At 38.6% G+C, this 21,528-nt stretch overlaps 1 protein-coding gene across 5 annotated transcripts in view; it reads right to left on the bottom strand.

The window, feature by feature from the left end:
* ssbp2a (single stranded DNA binding protein 2a) overlaps nt 1–21,528 on the bottom strand; it is a 49,416-nt gene that overhangs the window by 17,900 nt on the left and 9,988 nt on the right. For 4 of the 5 annotated variants that reach the window (XM_079814782.1, XM_079814783.1, XM_079814781.1 and 1 more), the window contains exons 2-4: nt 13,221–13,293; nt 8,419–8,480; nt 7,483–7,567 (exon numbers count right to left, since the gene is read on the bottom strand). In XM_079814782.1, coding sequence (XP_079670908.1) covers nt 7,483–7,567; nt 8,419–8,480; nt 13,221–13,293 — 220 coding nt within the window. The remainder of the gene's footprint in view (nt 1–7,482; nt 7,568–8,418; nt 8,481–13,220; nt 13,294–21,528) is intronic. The other variant, XM_079814785.1, reaches the window with a different exon arrangement.

The raw sequence follows: 21,528 nt of genomic DNA, 5'->3' as shown, positions 1-21,528 counted from the left end.
TGTTTAAAGGTCCTGTTCTTTGTGATCCCATTTTTCAAACTTTAGTTAGTGTGTAATGTTGCTGTTAGAGCATAAATAATACCTGATAATACCTATAATACCTAAATTATAAAGCTCAAAGTTCAATGCCAAGCGAGATATTTTATTCAACAGAAGTTCCCTTTCAAAGCCTACAGCGAACGGCCGGTTTGGACTACATCCCTGTACATCCTGCTTTAATGACGTCAGTAGAACAGTTTGTTGACTAACCTCCGCCCACAAGAATACGCAAAAAAGGGGGCGTAGTCTTGTTGCTCTCCCACGTGGAGAAGAGGCAGTGTTGCGTTTGTAGACTGTTTGTCGCCATGTCGTCCAGACGCTGTTATTTTCATCCCGGAGTCAAATCACCTTTGTTTGGCCTTCAGGGACGCTGTACTTTGAGCACATGCATCTCCCCGTTATGGTAAGAGGCGTGACCTTTCCAGGGAACGTGCGCTGAGCTGCTGTCGAATCACAACCCGGGAACCGCTGGCACAATCAGAACTCGTTATGTATTTCTAAAGGAGGGACTTCATAGAATAAGGAAATCATCAAGCCGTTTTTAGGACAGTGAAAACAGCGGTATACAGATAAGTAAATTGTGTGAAAAATACTGTGTTTTTTTACAAGCAAAATATGAACACATGTTATATTGCACACTGTAAACACAATCAAAGCTTCAAAAACACAGGAAAAATGGGACCTTTAATATGAATAATATAGCGCTCCTAAACGGCCGTCAATGGCATTCTCAAGTGAAACGAGTTGAGGCTTGGAGCCAGAAACGGCGTTCCTTACGTCATGAGTTTACAATGGATAAGTAATAGAAATGAGGCATGGTAAACAGGAAGTAATTTTTATCTTGGCGCGCTTTTTTATTGCCCTTTTCCCCATGACATATTTTAGTTATCGTAAATTAGGCATCATTCGAAAGCTATGGAGAGCGTTTTGAAATGGGACATTGCTTTACCATGGAAATGTTTTTTGAGGAAAACATTTCAGGATTTTTCTCCATATAATGGACTTCAATAGCAACCAAAATGTTGAAGGTCCAAATCAATGCAGTTTCGAAGGGCTCTGCATAGGGTTGCCACCCGTCCCGTAAAATACGGAATCGTCCCGTATTTACAAGCTAAATGACGCGTCCGGTATCAAACCAATACGGGAACCGATTTGTCCCGTATTTTACATAGGTCCACACATAGTTGAATAAACACAGACGGATTTTGCAGTGTGGAGAATACTAATAGCAAATATAAAGAAATCAGTTTTACAATAAGTAGTAGAGAAGTTAATTTGCTCATGATTGCGTTTTAGCTTTGTTGCCATAGCGGCGGAGTCTGTGCCTGGAGTGCTGTGCGTGTAAACTTGCACGTTTTTTAAAAAACTTATCAAGCTCACGTCGCGTCAACCGTTTGAATGCAAGAGGATCTCCAGAATAGGCTGAATAGAAATAAGGTATCAATGGGTCTGTCCAGTAGCCTAACTCATGATGAACCTCAGGCGAACTGCACACTGCAGAGAAGCATTTCAGTTGCTCAGACTGACTGACTTAAAGCAGCAGACATATCCATGCTTCTAAAGGTATAGGCCTATTGTTTTTTAAATGGATAATATATTAATATAATATTCCATTCATTATCAGAGCTTGGCAGACAGAATTATTATTTTTTTAGACTAATATTATTATTAATTTATAATTCAGCTAGGCTATACTAATCATACATAATAAATAATCTTGTCATATAAAGTTTATGACATTTAAAAAATATTTAGATAGAAATGGGACAAATAATTACATAATAATACAGTCATAATTTAAGTAAATTATTATAAAAAAAAAAAATTTGAAATTCAAAAAAGTGATTACTGGTTCAGAATGACTGCTTAAAGGGACAGTTCACCCAAAAAATGAAAGTTCTGTCATCAATTACTCACCCTCAAGTTGTTCCAAACATGTATACTTATCTTTGTTATGTTGAACACATAGTAAGATTAATTCCTACTATGGAAGTCAATAGTGCCCCCAAAGCAGCCTGGGTACAAACTTTCTTCAAAATATCTTCTCTTGTGTTCAGCAGAGCAAAGAAACTCATACAGGTTTGGAACATCATGAGGGAGAGTAAATGATGACAGAATTTTCATTTTTGGGTGAACTGACCCTTTAAAGTGCACCAAATAGGCTACTAAAGAGTTCTTTAGAAATAAATAAAATAATCAAATGTAAAATAAAATGTGTTCTGTTGCAATACTTGATCTCATGTTTTCTTATGGTTTATTGTTTTATTGTTGAGCTGTCAAGTTGTTAATGTTGAAATAATCAGTTCATGACGTATTCTTTATTTGTGTCCTTATATACAAATGTTTTTTTTATGGGGGCGTGAACGGGTGTCCCTTATTTTGCCACACTGAAGGTGGCAACCCTAGCTCTGCACAATCCCAGTTGAGAAATAGGGTCTTATCTAGCGAAACCATCGGCCATTTTCTAAAAAAAATAAAAATGTATATATTTTTTAACCTAAATTGCTCATCTAAATGTTTATTTTTTCTTGAAAATGGCAGATGGTTTGGTTAGATAAGACCGTAATCCTCAGCTGTGATCGTGCATAGCCCTCTGAATCCACAGTACTTGCGTGACTAAGTTCCGGAGAACTAAGTAGAAGTAGTTCCGGCTACAATGTTCTTCTGCAAGACGCATTCTGTTTTGTTTATTAACCGCTAGAGCGCAAAGTGTTACATAGTGTTGCCTTAACAGAGGATAATTGTTATTCGTCAACATAATAATAATAAAAACAATAATCAGACTAGGAATATATATTATTTCTCAGCATGTATTGATGATGCAAGATGACATGATATTGAATAAATATTTCATTATTTTGAGTACTTCATGCAATAATGTCACAATATTATTCAAAATATAACATGGAAGGAAAAATAGACTACTAAGCCATGCTTGTCAGATAACTAGAACAATGTATTAAGAAAGTCATTGAACTGCACTTTTTAAAGTGAAAATCAAAATCTGGAGCACCCCAAATTTATTTGGCAAGAGAAAAAACATTTAAGATAAACAAAGATCAAAAAAGCAAATGTAGGCTACACTATTCAGTGTAGCAACAATAATCCAAGCTTGAATGTGGGTACACTGTGAAATATCTCTCTCCATTCAGGGGTGAAAATCTTCATTAACATGCTTGAATAGGCTGCATAATATTATAAGCTATTTCATGCTGTCGTGCTTCGCCTCTTCCTCTCATGTTTAATTTGCTGCTGTTTGTGTTCTACTCTCTGCGAACACAAAGAGAATGAAAGTGCAGATGAGACTAGCCCTAAGCCAAACAGGAGAACATCAATAGGAAGTATGAAGGATGTGCATGTAAAGACAATATGTTAAAAGCTTATCAGAACTCAACACAGAATTTGCTGATTTATTAAATGGCTACAAACTACATATTTACAAATTTCTTTACATTGATTATTTAATAGAGCACTCCATGGATTGCCAGGAACAACATCACAGTGTGATTTTGTAGTGTATAATATATTGCATTTCTGCTAAATAAAGTAAATAAAAAACACCCAACACTCCACCATATTACATTTATTTGTTAGTATAGTCAATCCCAATCAAAATGAGTAGTTCCTCATCAAGTAATGGGCCACCATGTATTGTCAGTTTCCAGGTTGACAGTGAAATATATAGTTCAGTCATTAAACTCTAGGGGCCCTATTTTAATAAGGGCATGTCCGAATCCACTTTTGCTAGTTTAATGATGGAAAAAATGGTCGGCGCCAGGTCCATGATCTAAAAGGGTTGTCCCCATGCTCTTATTGAATAATGGGTGTGTTTTGGGCATAACGTGCAATAAACCAATCAGAGTCACATCTCCCATTCCCTTTAAAAGCCTGTTGCGCTCGCGCCATGGCGGATTCGCTATTTACATGACGGAATTTGCAAGCATAAAAACTGAACGTTTCTCTATCGAAGAAACGGATCTGCTTGTCCAATGACGCCTAACTGCTCGTCATTACTGCAAATAGGTAGGCTTATTCTGATACATGCAATGACTATCCATTATGACATGTAGGCATTTTTATATTTATGTACACAATGATAATCTCGTAAATTGTATTCCTTTAATTTTTGATATTTAAAAATGTTTGTGTGCTGCTGCGCATCCCTGTGTGTTTAATAAGCAGAGTGTACGCGCGTTGTGGACCCCCCTACAGGGCGCATTTTACTAATGCATTCTTTAAATAACACAAAAAATACTGCGCAGTTGATTTCAGTTGCCTCAAAATAGCGCCAACAATGTGTCTGAACACACCTCGTTTTCAGACCAGCACGCCCATGGCCGCACAGATGGCCGCAAATGCATTTGCTATTTAAACAACGTGACGCAGGAACTGCATCAGGCTGAAACTAGCAAAAAAACACTTGCCGCATTGCGCCAGGTGTATGATAGGGCCCAAGATGGCGCAGACTGAAATGCAAGCAATCACATTATTACCACATGGTGCAAGCTGATTGGCCTCTGCTGATCCTGCAGCCAATGAGATTGCTTGCTCAACATTTAAATTGTCTGGTTCATTGTTTGTTGTAAGCTAGTCCTGCAGCATGCTATCAGAGTTTCTCTGAAACCCTCCACCTCCCCCAGCTCCACCTGTCTAGATCTGCTATGGGTTTTATGTATGACTATTCATACAGCAGCAGCATATCCTATATGCTCATAGCTGCAGGTATGTGTATCTATTAGCAGTAGCAAGTCCATATTTGCTCTGCAGCAGCAGCGTCACAGATCTGTTACATATGATCTGCTATTCAGGCTATGAGACTGCATGACTGGAAACATCTGCTGCATAAGTGGTTAACCAGAATGTGTTAAAACATGGTTTAGTAGTTTACTTCACTTTGTGTACTTCACAGATGACCTCTCATCACTAACTGTTGTATAAATGTATTATGATTTGATTTACTCGATCGAGAAGAACATTGAGATTTAACCCTTAAACGCATACCTCAGGTCTTTAGTGGTGTCATTTACTGCCCTCCTCCTCATTCATTTTTTAAAGTCAAACTTCTTAGTATTCCTCAATCTATTCTTTATAAACAATATAACAAGCAAAATATACAATTATAAAAGAATGCCAGTTTTTCAATTCATTTTTTGTAAAAATAAAGGTGTTAATAAAGGCCTTCTGAAGCGAATCTATGCGTTTGTGTAAGAAAAATATCCATGTTTAAAATTTAAAACGGTCAGCCGAAAGTTTACTTGATACATTTTTAAATATGGATATTTTTCTTACAAAAACGCGTCGATTCGCTTCAGAAGGCTTTTATTAACACCCCGGAGCCGCGTGGAGCATGTTATTTGACGGACAGATGCACTTTCTATGGACTTCAAAAACAGAGCAACTATTAATCAAATTCTAATGCTTGGATTAGCCTGGACTTTTGTAATATAACTCAGATTGTATTCGTCTGAAAGAAGAATGTCATATACACCTAGGATGACTTGAGGGTGAGTAAATTATGGGCACATTTTCATTTTTGGGTGAACTATCCCTTTAAAGGGTAAAAGTAGACCAGAGTCACCAGACTGAAGATTCAGCTTCATGTTATGCGTTACTATATGTAATGAAATTATACAATTGTGTGTCATCTATTCGAAAACCTCAGATGTATGACTATTTTCATTGAAACTATTTAATAGATTAACTATTCCTCAACTGACAGGTGACTCTGAAAGATGAAAGTTGGAGCAACTAAAAGAGAAGTGTACACAAGCAAAGTGTAGCCCTATTAGGTCAAAATAACACAGACAAACTGATCTCCAGAGCTTCAGGCTTCAATCTGTATAAAATGACAGAACGGCAACAGAGTACCAGTCATTGTCTGTGTTTTGGGGGGGGGCACAATGAGGGAGAGTGGGTAAAAATAGAGTGTGTTTATGATTGCCAGGGAAATGGAATGTGCCCGTTTAGGCAGGAGAGAATCATTTGAAAAGCACTTACAGCGCAGCAGTAATATTTCCACGCTAAAAATGCCAGTTAAACAATGGAAATCAATGTGGGTTGAGACACTGGATCGTTCATCAGGATTTAGTTTATTTTGCATTTTGGACTTGTATATTAAGTGAGAATATTACAATTTGTGTTATGTAAAATCGTTACTGTTGTATTGCTAAAAAGCACACAGTCAAACCAAAATGTATTCAAACACGTTCAATCTTCAATGTTTTCTCACATTATCACAGTTTATTCGCTATAATTTAGAAAATGGTAAAAAAAATTGACAAGAACTCAGAGTTAAACTTTGTCAGAACAAATTCATCTTGATAATGTCAGATAACTTTGATAGAAATTTATGTAATGGGTTACAATCAACCAATCAGCTGTCAGTTGTTACATTTAAGTACACAATTAGATAATACCAATTCATGTCAACCAATTACCAAGCAATGCTTTTAGTTCAGTCTGTGGTGTAAAAGGTCACATTAGCAATTAAAGAAAAAACACTTAAGCAAAACATGATCAGGTCAAAGTGTCTGAACAATTTTAGTCCCAAATTTCTTTCAATTTTACTTGTAGTCCACTGTATGAAGAATTTTAGGTATAGCCTAATATGTCACAGTTTACTTCATTTTGCTATCCTCACTTACATAAATTAACTATAGTGTCCCGCACCCACTGGTGTCTGAATCATTTTGGTTTGACTAAATATAGAAACCACAATCTATCTATCTGAAGGTTAATTAAGATGAAAACACCTCTGGAAATATGACTAATATAGCTACATAATATGACTCATTTAAAAGGATTATATATAACATTTCATGCATGACTGAGGATCAGTGTGGCATTTCACATGATTGACACATGAACTAAAAGTGGAGGCTTTTACTTAGGCTGCTGATCAGCAGTTAATCTTGGTGATTCTGGTCCTGAGGTCTATATCATTTGTTATCGGTATTAGCGGAACAGTAAGGCTATGATGTTGATTTCGAAATAACCCAAATGGGTCATTATTTCTTATTGACAAGCCTTTAATCTAATCACACTTCATATTCTTCCATATTGCTCTCTCTATTTTTCTCTCTTTCACACCCAGAACAGAGGTCAAGGTGTCCTCCTCCCTCTAGCCAAGATGACCGCAAATGTATGACATCATTGCTAATGCCTCCAGTACGGACCACCAATTTATCATCCTTTGCGCTTTTCATCCCCCTCCTGCTCACCTTACCTCTCCTTCTATGAGCTGTACACTCACTCACAATTATCCTGCAAGGCTTCTCAGGGACCAGCTCTAACTCACTCTGTAATGTTCGATAGGTCAGTGGATTCCTACTGGTTTTGTTTATAGTACAAAACATTGAAATGTATACATTGGTTTATTAGTGGTTAGCAGCAGCCAATAAATACATGTGCAAAATCCGTATTTATAAAAGTATTTATACTCACATAGTCATGAAAAGCTTTGGCTTCACTTGAGTGTTCACATGTTTCTCTCCTCTCAGGAGCAGCACAGTAGAGGTCCCAGAAAACACTGCAATAAAAGATGCACAATATCATATAAAAGACTATACTGCAGTCGGAGATTTAATTAAAGCTCTATTTGGACAGGACTAGTTTTCCCTGAGGAAATGTTTGTTTCACAGATGTACTTCGATTTGTTTTATCCTGTCAGAATCAAATATGTCTTTTTCTTGCGCAACATTGGTATAATTTACAAAGCAAATACTGTTCAGCTAACTTGGGAATCCTGTGAGAAATTGAATTGATTCTGGATGACAATGTCTGTAATTTACACTACCATTCAAAAATTTGGGGTCAGTAAGATTTTTATTAAAAAAAAAAAATTAATAAGGTTAATCAGTAAGGAATTGAGTTGATCAAACGTGACAGTAAAGACATGTATAGTGTTACAAAAGATTTCTATTTCAAATAAATGCTGAATCAAATATCATGAAAAAATATTAGGCACACCAATAGATTCAACATTGATAAAAATATTGTCATTTTCAACATTGATAATTATAAGAAATTTAGTAATTTCTTTATGACCATTTCAAACCATTCTTTATCGCATAATAAGCCAAATAAAAAATACAAGTACTGAGAATTTAAAACATTAAAGAGTATTGTATACTGTACTATTATTATATCATTATTATTTTATATAATTATTATTATTTGTTTATTTTGATGGGTTTCGTGTTGCACACATCCAGACAACATGATCACCACAATGCCCAGATCCAGAATATATAAACACTCCACCTCAGTAACAACTAGAGATCCCACGAAATCACAGACTTTCCTATTCTAATAATTATAACTCAAAAAAAAATAAAAAATCAACTCAAACACTATTCCCATTCAAGCAGATATTCTTACCACCACCATGAGTGCAAAAAACCTGGCGGCTCTCCTAATGTTATGTTCTTCTCCCATCGGATCTGCCGAGTTAAACAGAGAACAAAGGAAGAGTTATAAAGTTTCAGTGACAAGTCGACCTGTGCTCCCTATGTGGTTTAAACATAATTAAGGGCAAATTCTGCCATGGAGAGCTGAACTTTGAGTCAAACATGGTGCCCAGAATAAATTTGAGAGATAAAACTGTAACTTGACATCTGTTTGAAACAGTCTCAGTGTGACAGTCTATGATTTCATTCATTATTCAGTTCAGTTAACCAACAGACACTTCTCTAAGCTCCATCCTCCTTGGTTGTTTTTATTGCAGATTTATATCCATTCAAGACATCCATGTGGATGTTGTGCATCTTTCGAACTGTATTACTGAGATCAAGATTTGGTTGTCTAATAATTTTCTGTCTTTAAATAGCTCTAAATCAGAAGTTATGCTCCTCGGCTCTCCTCATCAACTGCAAAATGCTGGTTCTCTTACTTTGTCTATTGATGGTGTTGCCTTGGATTTTCAAAGCAAATTAAAAAACCTTGGTGTCATATTTGATGCCACACTGTCATTTGAGCCTTTTGTGCAGAATATGTTTAAGACATCCTTTTTTCACCTCAGAAATATAGCATGTTTACATCCTATGTTGTCCTTCTCAGTTACTGAGAGGTAAATAAACTCTTTAGTCTTTTCACGTGCTGACTACTGTAATGGTCTTCTAGCAAGAGTATCTAAATCCTCAATTGACAAACTTCAATATTTACAACATTCGGCTGCTAGAGTTTATGTCTGGGGTCAGGGTTAGTGATCATATTGCCCTGTCTTGCCAGTCTTTGCACTGGCTCCCTCTCATGTACCGTATTGATTTTAAAATCCTTATGTTGGCATACAAGGCTTTGCATAATCTGGCTCCTCGGTACTTGACTGATCTATTATCGTCTTTCACACCATGTCGTAATCTGCGTTCCTCTCAGAGTGTTCTCTTGGTTGTTCCCAAGACACAGCTTCGTTCTAGGGGTGATAGAGCATTTTCTTCCTATGCTCCTAAGCTTTGGAATTCTCTCCCGGCTGACATCAGGGAAGCAAATACATTAGTGACTTTTAAATCTCTTCTCAAAACATTCTATTTTAGGATTGCTTTTACTTGATTATTCATTTTACTTGTTTTTAAAGTGTGTTGTTTTCTCTGTTGTTATGTAAGCTTGTAAAGCGCTTTGAGAAAGCAACTTTTAAAGGCGCAATCTAAAATAAATGTATTATTATTATTGTTAACTTGGCATGCCAGTGGATGGAATTGGACATTTTCAAAGAGGTGGCAACATTTTATTATATTGTTGTATAATTTCTAGAAAACAGTATTTTAATACTATTCAAGCACACATATAGACTTCCATAGGCTTAGAAAAAAGCTTGTCTGATAATATGGCGAAAAAAGGGGCAGCGCTTGCAGGTTTACCACCTGATCCCTGAAAGGAGTGGTGGGAACCTTGGGCATGTATCACGTGAGAGTTAGCCAGCCTGAATTCTAGGCACGCTATGTCAACCGAAAATGCCTGCAGGTCCCCTACCCTTTTCATGGAAGCCAAAGCAATCAAGAGCATCGCCTTCATAGAAAGGACCTTAAGCTCAACAGACTGCAGTGGTTCAAAGGGAGCTCTCTGCAGGGTAGATAGAACCACTGCGAGGTCCCAAGAGGGCATCTGTAGAGGGCGAGGTGGGTTTATCCTCCTCGCTCCTCTAAGGAACCTGTTGACCAGGTCATGCTGTCCTACTGTTTTTGGCTCTACAAGGTCATGGTGCGCAGAGATCGCTGCCACGTAAAACTTCTCGGCTAGAAGAGCACCAGGTGATGAAGAGTTTCCACTTGAATGCATAGGCTTGTCTCGTGGACAAAACCCTAGCGGAAGTGATGGTAGCCACCACCTGTGGTGGTAGGGTACTCAAACCTGCCGCGTCCCATCCAGAACCCACACGTGTAGGTTCCACAGGTTGGGATGCGGGTGCCAGAGGGTGCCCCGTCTCTGAGAAAGGATGTCCTTCCTCAGAGGGATAGGCCAGGGAGGGGCTGTCGCGAGGAGTCTAGTTCGGAGAACCAGGTCTGGCTGGGCCAATGTGGTGCAACCAAAAGGACCTGCTCCTCGTCCTCCCTGATCTTGCACAGGACCTGTGCGAGAAGGCTCACTGGGGGAAATGCATACTTGCGTATGCCCCGCGGCCAGCTGTGCGGTAGTGCATCCATGCCGAGGGTTCCCTCGGTCAGGGAGTAAAAACCAGCGGCAATAGGAAGAGTCGTGGGAGGCAAACAGATCTACCCGTGCGTCGCCGAACTGTTCCCAAATCAGCTAAAATCCATTCCCCAGGAAGTGGCTGAAACCATGAGAGCCCATCGGCTGCACGAATCAGTTCACCTGGGATCTTTCTTTAACCATGGATAGGGTGCCGCTTACCGTGAGGCCAGCGGCCGAAGGGAAAAACAAAAGATTTTCCCCCGGCCCTCCAATGGGGAAAGGAGTGGTCCTGCCACCATCTCCTGGGAAAGAGCTGTGTTCACCTCCGAGCTACCCTTCTCAGGAGCGCCACTTGGCCTAGCGTTTGGCAGGCTTAGGGACGGAGACCGGCTGAACGACCTTCCTGCAACCTCCTCTGAGCCCTGGCCCGGGTGAAGGCTGCTGCTGGGGCAGGGTGGGAGCCGCAGGAGGGTGCCCTCGACGAGGAGCAGGCTGAGGCATTTGAACCGCTGGCTGGTTGGAGGCAGCAGCTGGCCGTCGGGCAGAATATGCTTTATCGCCTAAGTCTGCTTCTGTGCAGCCGAGAACTGTTGGGCAAAGTCCTTGACCGCCCTGCCGAAGAGCCCAGCCTGGGAGATAGGAGAGTTGAGGAACTTTGTTCGCTCAGCCTCTCGCATATCTGCCAGGTTGAGCCATAAGTGACGTTCCTGGACCATGCAAGTATACATCACCTGACAGAGAGAGTGTGCAGTAATCTTTGTTGCCTGTAGGACGAGGTCCGTTGCTGAATGCAACTTTTGCATTAAAGCGGGGTCAGCATTACCCTTGTGGATGCTTCTGAGTAACTTGGCCTGGTGGACCTGCAAGATGGCCATAGCATGCAAGGTGTACGTGGCCTGGCCCGCAGCTCTATAAGTCTTCGCCACCAGAGTAGACGAAAACCTACAGGCCTTGGATGGGTGCTTTGGGTCACCACGCCATTCTATGGACACAGTGGCATCGCAACAGACTTTTTTTTGCATAACTCAAATTTGAGACCTAGGCCTGCTTGACTAAATTAAGAAAATGACTTGACTTGGACTTGAGAACCAATGACTCGAACCTTGACTTGGATTTCAACAGTATGATTTGACAATTACTTTATTACAACTATAATAATTTTAATTTGTAATGTTTTTTTTAAATAATAATAATAGATACTATTTAAGCCACAGAGTCTGTGTGGTTTCATGATGATGACTGACTGAGTACAAATAATTTCTGGAGAGAAATAGTGCAGACACTGAACAAGGATGAAACTTTCGAGTGCATATGTGTCGAGCATCTGTGTTTGTGCGTGCTATCAAACGGAGTGTACTTTGAAAGGCTGTACGTTCGGCTGCACGGATACGCTAAGCATAACCGAAGTATACTTTAGGCTTCCGCACATCCTTCTCCTTTCTCCTCCTTAAATCTCTCAAAAGACTAAACAGGAACAGAAAACACCATCCATCTCGATGAGATCATCAAATTTAGTCACTGACCATGTGAGATGGGTTTACAGACATTAAAGCGCTGACGACAGCTGCCATAAACAACACGGGTGTGCCCAACATTATCTCAATACATTGCTGCGAGAGCCACTGCTATTTTTGGGTTCAAGTCCAGCGGGAACTGGTTACATGAGCAGGGTGGCAAAAGACAGGAGTCGCAAAGGAAACTGGCCACAATGGACGGGGCGGGTGGCTTAGTCACAGAGGCTGGATTGAGTCACGACAGCAGTGTCTGGCTTGTTGATGTTCACGTCTGAGTGGTGGGCCAGCCTTTGTGTTTTTACCTCTGTGATTGTGGCAGTCTCATTCTGTCTTCCCTCCTCCTGCTTTGTTCTGTTCCAGTATTTATCTGATCCGCTGTCATTTGCAAATATTTACTTGACTCGTCTGCATCTGCATTTACTTTTACTGTTCAAGATTGTATCTTGTCAGTGATCATGTCATCAGTAAGTGAGCTGTCGTGGACACAGATACAAACATCTCTTTCCCAAAAACAGTTGGAGAGGATGACAAGCCATTAACGTTGAGTGTCTCTGTTACAGACCCTTCAGAAGGGATTTAAAAAATATTGCTTGCTCTCTGAGGAATTGTGGCTTCAATGCAAACAGGTCTCAAAGTGTCCACTCTTTGTTCTGGGTCATCCAAAGGCCTTTCAAAACCAGCTATTTCTAACTAAAACTTCATGTTTGAAGATAAACATCTTTCATTTAGAGAGCAGAGCAAGTGAACACTCAGTCCTTATGAGAATCCATGTAAATAAGCTTATAGTCCCCCGCTGTATCTCCATGAGACAGTGACATTAAACAGAAAGAGTTTGCCCAGTTTCTCGTGCCAGTGTGCTTTTGTATCCAGTGTAATTAAATTAAGCTGGGATCAGAGAACAGTCAGGGTTCCATATGAGCCGTTTACTGGTACTGTAAGCCTACATGTAAATATTATCTCCTAAAAAGTACATCACCTTGAATTGATCACCTTATTCACAGTAAAGGTCTTAGTAAAAATGTAAACAACTGGTTCACTCACCTCTGACAGGAAGGTCTGTGCTGATTTCTGAGCTCCCACATGTAGCAGATATTCATACACATACAGAGCTAACCTGCAGAGACAGAAAATTAAGAAGATATTGAGGAAACCTACTTTAAAGCCTGTCACATACTGTAAAAGATCCTTTAGAATGCCTTTACTGTATAAGCCTGTTCCAATGGCTAAATAAAACTCAACTGTTCAGTTTTCTAAAATAGTTCATGAGAAATAATGCCCTCTCTGAAATGGCAAACTTAACCAGGCAAAAATTTTTATTCAGTCATCATTTACAAATTTTCATGGTGTTCCAAACCCATATAACTGACTTTCTTTTTGTGAGACACAGATGTTTAGCAGAGTGTTAAAGGGAAATTAAATTTCTGTCATTAATTACTCACCCTCATGTCATTCCACAACCGTAAGACCTTCGTTGATCTTCAGAAAACACAAATTAAGATATTTTTAATGAAATCTGAGAGCTTTCTGACCCCCATAGACTGCCACGTTATTAAGGTAGTAAAGACAGTGCAGCGCTTCCGGGTTCTACGTCAGAATGCCTGCTCTGAATTGGCCAATGCTGTTCACGTGAGAACCACAATATATGCGTGTGATGCTGAAGCAGAAGCTGGCCAATACAGAGCATTCTGACGTAGAACCCGGAAGCACTGCACTGTATTTACAATATGAACAGCATAGGAGACTGACACAGAAGAGAAGAAATTGTTGAATTAAGTCTATTTTTATTTTTTATTTTTTTTGCACACTAAATGTATTCTTGTCACTTCATAACATTAAGGTTGAACTGAACATGGACTATTTTAACGATGTCTTTACTAACCTTCTGGGCCTTGAAAGTGGTAATAACGTTGCAGTCTATGTGGGGTCAGAAAGCTCTCTGATTTAATCAAAAAAGGTCTTCATTTGTGTTCTGAAGATGACCGAAGGTCTTAAGTGTTTGGAACGACATGAGGGTAAGTAATTAATGACAATTTTCTTTTTTGGGTGAACTAACCCTTTAATACTACTTTTTTCATACAAGTGAATGGGGACCAATTAAGCTCCAAAATGACATAAAAGTACCTATGAAACAAAATTTCAAGTCACCTGAAGCCATGCAAGAAAAAAACTATAAGATTGAAATTTATTTTAATTAACCAAATATGATACGTGTGGTATAACATGCACGACTCAGAATGAATGAAGAAAGCCTTTTCAATTATCCAAGAGAAAACAAACAGGACAACTACACTTTAACATAAGCAATACAAGACAAGGAACAGAATGAAACACAGAATTGTTTAAATACAACGAGCAATAATCAATACCAGCTGATCAGAATGATTAATTAATGGGTAAACTAGGTGACAAACTAGGAAATCATATCAAATACTGACAGGGATACAGAAATGAATCAAAGGGCCATTTACACAACATTAAAAACGAAAAAACATTATGCATTTTGGCCGTTCATTTACATGACAACGGCATTTTGGGAGCCTGAAATCCAAACTAGGGCTGTCAAGCAATTAAAATGTTTTATCTAATTAATTACACAATGTGGCGCTTAATTAATCTAATTAATCGCAAATTAATCACATATCAAATTTGAGAAATTACTCCCAAAAGATAATTTAAAGTCATTATTGTGTAAAAAATCAAATAGATATTACAAAAAGTAGCTTCAGAAAGAACTTTTTGGATAAACTATACACTTAATGTTTGTTTTTATTAATATGGAAATATGAAATTATACTCTACATAAGAAACTGCCAGTAGGTGGCGGTAAATATCTAATTGAGTCATTCATTCATTTTGATTAATTAATTCAGGAGAGAAGTAAATGGTTCTCTTTATGAAAATGGTAAATGTAGGCTAAATGGTTCTCTTTTACCCCTTTTCCACCAAGGCAGTGCTGGTGCTAGTTCGGAGCCAGAGCCTAGTTTCAAATCGGTTCTTTGTCTTTCCACACCCAAAGCACCAGCTCTGAACCAGGAAAAGTGGTTCTTAAGTAGAACCAAAACATTGCTGGTCTAGAAGGAAGAACCGCTTGTGTCAGGGGCTGGGGGCGGGGTTACCGTGACCAACAAGACGAACACAAACTTGTGCAAACAAGCCTAAGAAGGCAAAAAAGCCTTCTTAGAAGGCTCGTCAGTCGAACCAACTAAGAACTGGCACTAGCACTAGCTCTGAACTAGCACCTGGTTCATTCTGGTGGAAAAGGGGTATTTATGGTCCATTCATGGTTAAAAAGGTGTATTGCCGATTTGTGCATTGCTCGGAATCGGAGACGAACAGTTCTGCTTTGTCTTTATATTTTCATTGGCAAAACTGAGCAAAACAGACAAAAAACAACACAATGTTGTCAAAAACAATACAAATATTAACTTATTTATTTTATTAAACTGTTGTATAGATCAGTATCGCATGTACACTCATGCTATTCTGGACAGAAAAACTTGTGAGATTGCTTATATATCATGATATAAATGTGTATGTAGCAACTGAGGCAAATCAGACACATAATCGCCTGTTACATTTAACAAATATGTTTGAAATGATTTGTGCTTAGTAACAGACCTTCCCCCAACACAACAGAGAAAAGCCTCTGTTATCAGAGTTACCATCAGATAAGACTTTAGCCTATATATAAGCACTTGAGAAATATATAAACATATATCCATCTCATGATTTGTTTTTATAGGGTTTGGTCTATGTGTTCATTCAATTTCTGTTGGATTTTTATCAATTTATGTTTCAGAATTGCATACTATGGTTAACGAAAATCATGTGTATGGCATGTTTGGTGTCTACGAAGTTGATATTTAAAGGTCTGAATGATTGTGTATATGATATGTCGATCCTTGTGCAACATATTAGTATTGCAAGAATCTTTAATAGTTCCTTCATCAGCAACCAATCTGCAAATGATCTGCTTGAGACAACGGGTCGTAAAACTTTCCCTCCAAGAGCCTGAATAAGATTGGCTCACTGACCTACAATGCAGGATTTCTCCCAAAAGCTAAAAAGAGAGGGATGGACGGATCCTTTTCTTAGAATTAATTAATAATCAACAGTGAACGTTCATAGGATGAACTGATTGATTGTAATGTTAATGTAGCTACATCAAGTTAATCTATTTAACTGATTTAAATATTCATAATTAATCATAATGAAGAATCATAATGAGTTATGAATAATTATTAATATTTCCCCTCTGAGTTAATTAACTACATGTATATGGCAAGCCGTTTTGACTTTTATTCATTCTTAGGATTCATTCTTCATTCATTCTTGATATCAACAATTACATTTTACTAATTAAAATGCTAATTCTTGATATTAACAATTGAATTTGAACTAGTAAAAACTCAAATTCTTGATATGAGTAATAGCAGTAACAGTATTTTCACAAGTGAAATGTCACCATATAGGCTGCCATTCAATTTCAATTCTTGATAACAATACTTCAATTCTTGATATCAGCAATTTAATTGCCACTATAGTGACAATGTTAATTTCTGAAAAAAGTAACAGCAGAAGGAAATCTTTTTTGTGAATAATGGCTTTAATGTCATAAGAATGAATGTTATGGTAGTTGTTATGGTGGTTTTTTGTCATCTGTCCTTTTTTGTGCCTTACTTTTTGATTCACTTTCATTATATGGAAAAATAATGTGAACATCCTGAAACAAAAGGGAATATTTTCATTTTTGGATGCACTATGCTTTTAATTGAACCCATATCTTTATCTGTATCCTCTCGCATGGTTAAGCAACCCATATGTGAATTCAATAAGGCAACTCAAGTCCTAGTTTGGAGATCATAATCAACCTTTGGGCAAACACTGAGTTCACAGACAGTTCAGTCTTCCATTACTCTTCAGTTCACCATTTCACTTTTTAGTTTTACAATCTGACATGGAATTTTGAAGAGTTCCAGATCTCTGCGATAACATTTGGTTTTTGCATTGGTGAAAGTTCATTGTAATAAAGCAGTTCAATTAGATTTTTTTTAGTATCCTCTATGAATGTGTGAGTGAACCTGAGTCAGCATAGTCCAGCGGCATCCTATTCAATTTTATCATTTCAGGCACAGTCAAATCTAATTATATTTCACATGCATGCAGATTAAGTATTCCCTCTCCTGCTTGTTTCTGCAGACACAACACTTGATGCACCAAAGGACCTCCAAATGTTCAGAGAATGAGCATACACTCACAAAAAAACTGTGAATTTCTAGAACATTCACTACAATGTATTAGACAGTGTTTGTTCAAGAGAAGAAAGTGCTGAAGTGGAATAATGACAGCAGAGTCTAGGAATATTGGCAAACCAAGATCAAACACAAGTAGGATTGAGGGAAGAGATTTGGAGGTTGGAGGAATAACAGGGGGTCCTCAGCTCCTGAGAATCAATCCTCCTGAGATTATCAGCAAATTTACATATTCTAATGACGAAGAATAGAAATAAGTCAGAGAGAGGATCTTTCCAGCAGTGCTCCAAATGAGCAAAATCCAAAATCTTCAAACTGGAACGGAAAAGTTTAAGATTTAAATATATTTTGTGCACAGACAAAAATAGATTTTTACATTTTCCCTATAGTTTTCCCTATAGACCTTACGTAGCTCTGCCCCTTTTCAGAGCAGCACACATTGTGTTCTGTCTTCCAGTTTGTATTTCCACAGCATGAAGGTAAGATCTTACCTTATTATGGATTTATGAATGAACTGCTCATTTTAAAAGCTTCCTGTTCTACTGACATTTGTTATGACAAGTAAATCCACTTCACCAGCTAATTACTCTTCGACAGCAATGCCATAGAAATATACACACTGTAAAAATACAGAGTGTATATTTGGAAACTCACTGCAGGAGCGCCTTTTAAAACTGAGTGTTTTCTCTCACATCCAAATCACTTGAACGGTTTACTGTATTTTTGTCCATTTTTGTCTTGCTTATAAATAAATGTTCACTTTTTTATTAGCATATTACTGTTGCCTGCTGTCAGTAATTTCCTGTGTGATTTTAATTTCCAACCTATTTTGGGGTTCCATCTTTTACCTAGAGCTGTGTTGCCAAAATGACCCAAATTGTGTTGTTTTTACCTCACCATTTTTTGGTGTATTTTAAATTGAAGTAATCACAGAAATGTACTGCATGTATTTTTTAACAGTAAATGGCTGTACAGTAATTTCACAGTATTAATACCATAGAATAACAGTATATTGCTGGCAACTAGTCTGCTGCCAGTATTTTACTGTAAAATAAATAAATAAATACTGTATTTCGTTAGTACAATAATAAGCTGTAAAGCAATTTCACATATTGCTATATCAATATTCATAACGTAGAATTGCGGTAGATTGTTGGCGACTTAGCTGCCAGTATTTTATCATTATTTTACAGAGCTATTTTTACAGTGCAGAGCAAAAGCAAAAACAGAAGCTTGTTTCTCTGGTGTATAAAGTCTATAGGGTGTTGTGGATAATTGCCAGGGTACTGCTATTGGTTGTTATTGTGTTCTGAATGGTAGGCATTGCTTGGTGGTTCTGGGTAGTTGCTAAGTACTGGTCATAGTCAAGTTGTCAGTTGTAAGTTGCTTTAAAAACTAACAGCACTTCTCAACAAGCCACACAATTTGAGCTATTATTCATGTCTTGCAATCAAGATGCATGAAAAGGTTGAATTCAAGTATGGGCAATATTAATGATGCCTGCCTTAAACACCACTAATTAGACAATGTTTACCTACGACATACACAAATTGAAGAGATAATTTCCGTTGTGCTACTGAATTACTGAAAAAGCAGGAATTTTGTTTTATTTCCATTTTTTGTTTGACAGAGACATCGGGCTCTATATATGTCACGCCACTGCTCTTTGGATTGATGATTCAAATGCAGTCGTACACTCACCTAAAGGATTATTAGGAACACCTGTTAAATTTCTCATTAATGCAATTATCTAATCAACCAATCACATGGCAGTTGCTTCAGACAATCTCCTGAACTCCAAACTGAATGTCAGAATGGGAAAGAAAGGTGATTTAAGCAATTTTGAGCGTGGCATGGTTGTTGGTGACAGACGGGCCGGTCTGAGTATTTCACAATCTGCTCAGTTACTGGGATTTTCACGCACAATCATTTCTAGGGTTTACAAAGAATGGTGTGAAAAGGGGAAAACATCCAGTATGCGGTAGCCTGGATGCCAGCCGAACTTAGCCCCGCCCACAACATTTTTACTCGGGCAGTTCGGTCTGGACTTGCTCAATAGAGAAGTAATTATGCCCGAACAGAAGCTGTTCGGACCAATGAAATTGTCAGGGCGGGCTTTAGACGATGATGGACAGATGAGAAACAATAACGTAATCATCCACGTCATCAAAGAGCGCCTGGGTTGAATTTGTTCTATTCCTAAACGGAGAATATATGCATTCACCTTTACTATTTCTCTCAGAAATGATGATCGTGTTGGTAAGTACTCTGTGTCTCCTTAAATTCTTTTTTTACAACACCGGCAAAGTTCGTTTACACTCATCTTTTTCTTCTAACGCTAGGCTACTTATTCCAGCGTGCGTGCAGACAGGGTTGCCAAGTTTTACAACAAAACCCGCCCAATTGCTAACGTTCCTCAAAACTAGCCAAAAACAAGCCCAAAAGCTTTCCAGGGGGGTTCTCCGGGAAAAAAAGGCATTTGGGGGGTAAAATATGTGTTATTTTGGAAGGACTGCCTGCTAAAATTTGCATTCCTGGGTCTGTATATCACATAATTGGGGTCACTTCAACCCGTGGACTTGGCAACACAGTGCAGTTGAGTTCTGTTGACATTTGACTACTAACGTTATGCGTCGCTCGGTCGCTCCGTTGCTCTGATTGGTTGTAGGTCTATCCAATTGAGGTCTTTCCTGGTTCGGTTGAAACACGCCCCATAATCACAGCCCAACGGAGCAGAATCAGACTCATATTCTGACTAGAATTGAGTATGACGACGTCAGGCTAAGTATGCGGCAGTCCTGTGGCCGAAAATGCCTTGTTGATGCTAGAGGTCAGAGGAGAATGGGCCGACTGATTCAAGCTGATAGAAGAGCAACTTTGACTGAAATAACCACTTGTTACAACCAAGGTATGCAGCAAAGCATTTGTGAAGCCACAACACGCACAACCTTGAGGCGGATGGGCTACAACAGCAGAAGACCCCCCACCGGGTACCACTCATCTCCACTACAAATAGGAAAAAGAGGCAACAATTTGCAGAGTAGAGTCAGAATTTGGCGTAAACAGAATGAGAACATGGATCCATCATGCCTTGTTACCACTGTGCAGGCTGGTGGTGGTGGTGCAATGGTGTGGGGGATGTTTTCTTGGCACACTTTAGGCCCCTTAGTGCCAATTGGGTATCTTTAAATGCCACGGCCTACCTGAGCATTGTTTCTGACCATGTCCATCCCTTTATGACCACCATTTACCCATCCTCTGATGGCTACTTCCAGCAGGATAATGCACCATGTCACAAAGCTCGAATCATTTCATATTGGTTTCTTGAACATGACAATGAGTTCACTGTACTAAAATGGCCCCCACAGTCACCAGATCTCAACCCAATAGAGTATCTTTGGGATGTGGTGGAACGGGAGCTTTGTGCCCTGGATGTGCATCCCACAAATATCCATCAACTGCAAGATGCTATCCTATCAATATGGGCCAACATTTCTAAAGAATACTTTCAGCACCTTGTTGAATCAATGCCATGTAGAATTAAGGCAGTTCTGAAGGCGAAAGGGGGTCAAACACAGTATTAGTATGGTGTTCCTAATAATCCTTTAGGTGAGTGTATATTAGGGAATTCCAGAATCATAATCCATTAAACAGGCAATAGGCCAAAACAGAGGCAAATAATCCAAATATTCAACAGGCAGGAAACACAGGCAGACAGGGTAATCCAAATAACCAGGCAAAGCAGTCAAAACCAAAAACACAAAAAAACAGAATAGTGCTCAGAATTGAAGTGTGACACAAACAAGACTTAACAAAGAACGACTGAAAACACAGGGCTTATAGAGTGGTGTAGGTATGACATCACTGTGTAGGCCAAAACACGGAAATAAGTTAGCATTTTAGAACTTCTGGTTCCATCGTCCCAAAGTCAATGGATTTTTTGAATGTAATTTTGTTTAAATGGCTGAAATAGGTAAGGTTTGTGGTGAACACAAGCTCAAGACAATTACACATTTTATTCTACGACATAAAATACATCAGTATTACAATAAAATCACTTGTGAAAAATCACTTGACCTGGGACGGGTTGTGTCGAG

The sequence above is a fragment of the Gobio gobio genome, assembly GCF_949357685.1.
Source record: "Gobio gobio genome assembly, chromosome: 4".
In the NCBI taxonomy this organism is placed as follows: domain Eukaryota; kingdom Metazoa; phylum Chordata; class Actinopteri; order Cypriniformes; family Gobionidae; genus Gobio; species Gobio gobio.
The sequence above is the reverse complement of the archived record's forward strand: the minus strand, read 5'-3'. Positions and strand labels throughout refer to the sequence as shown.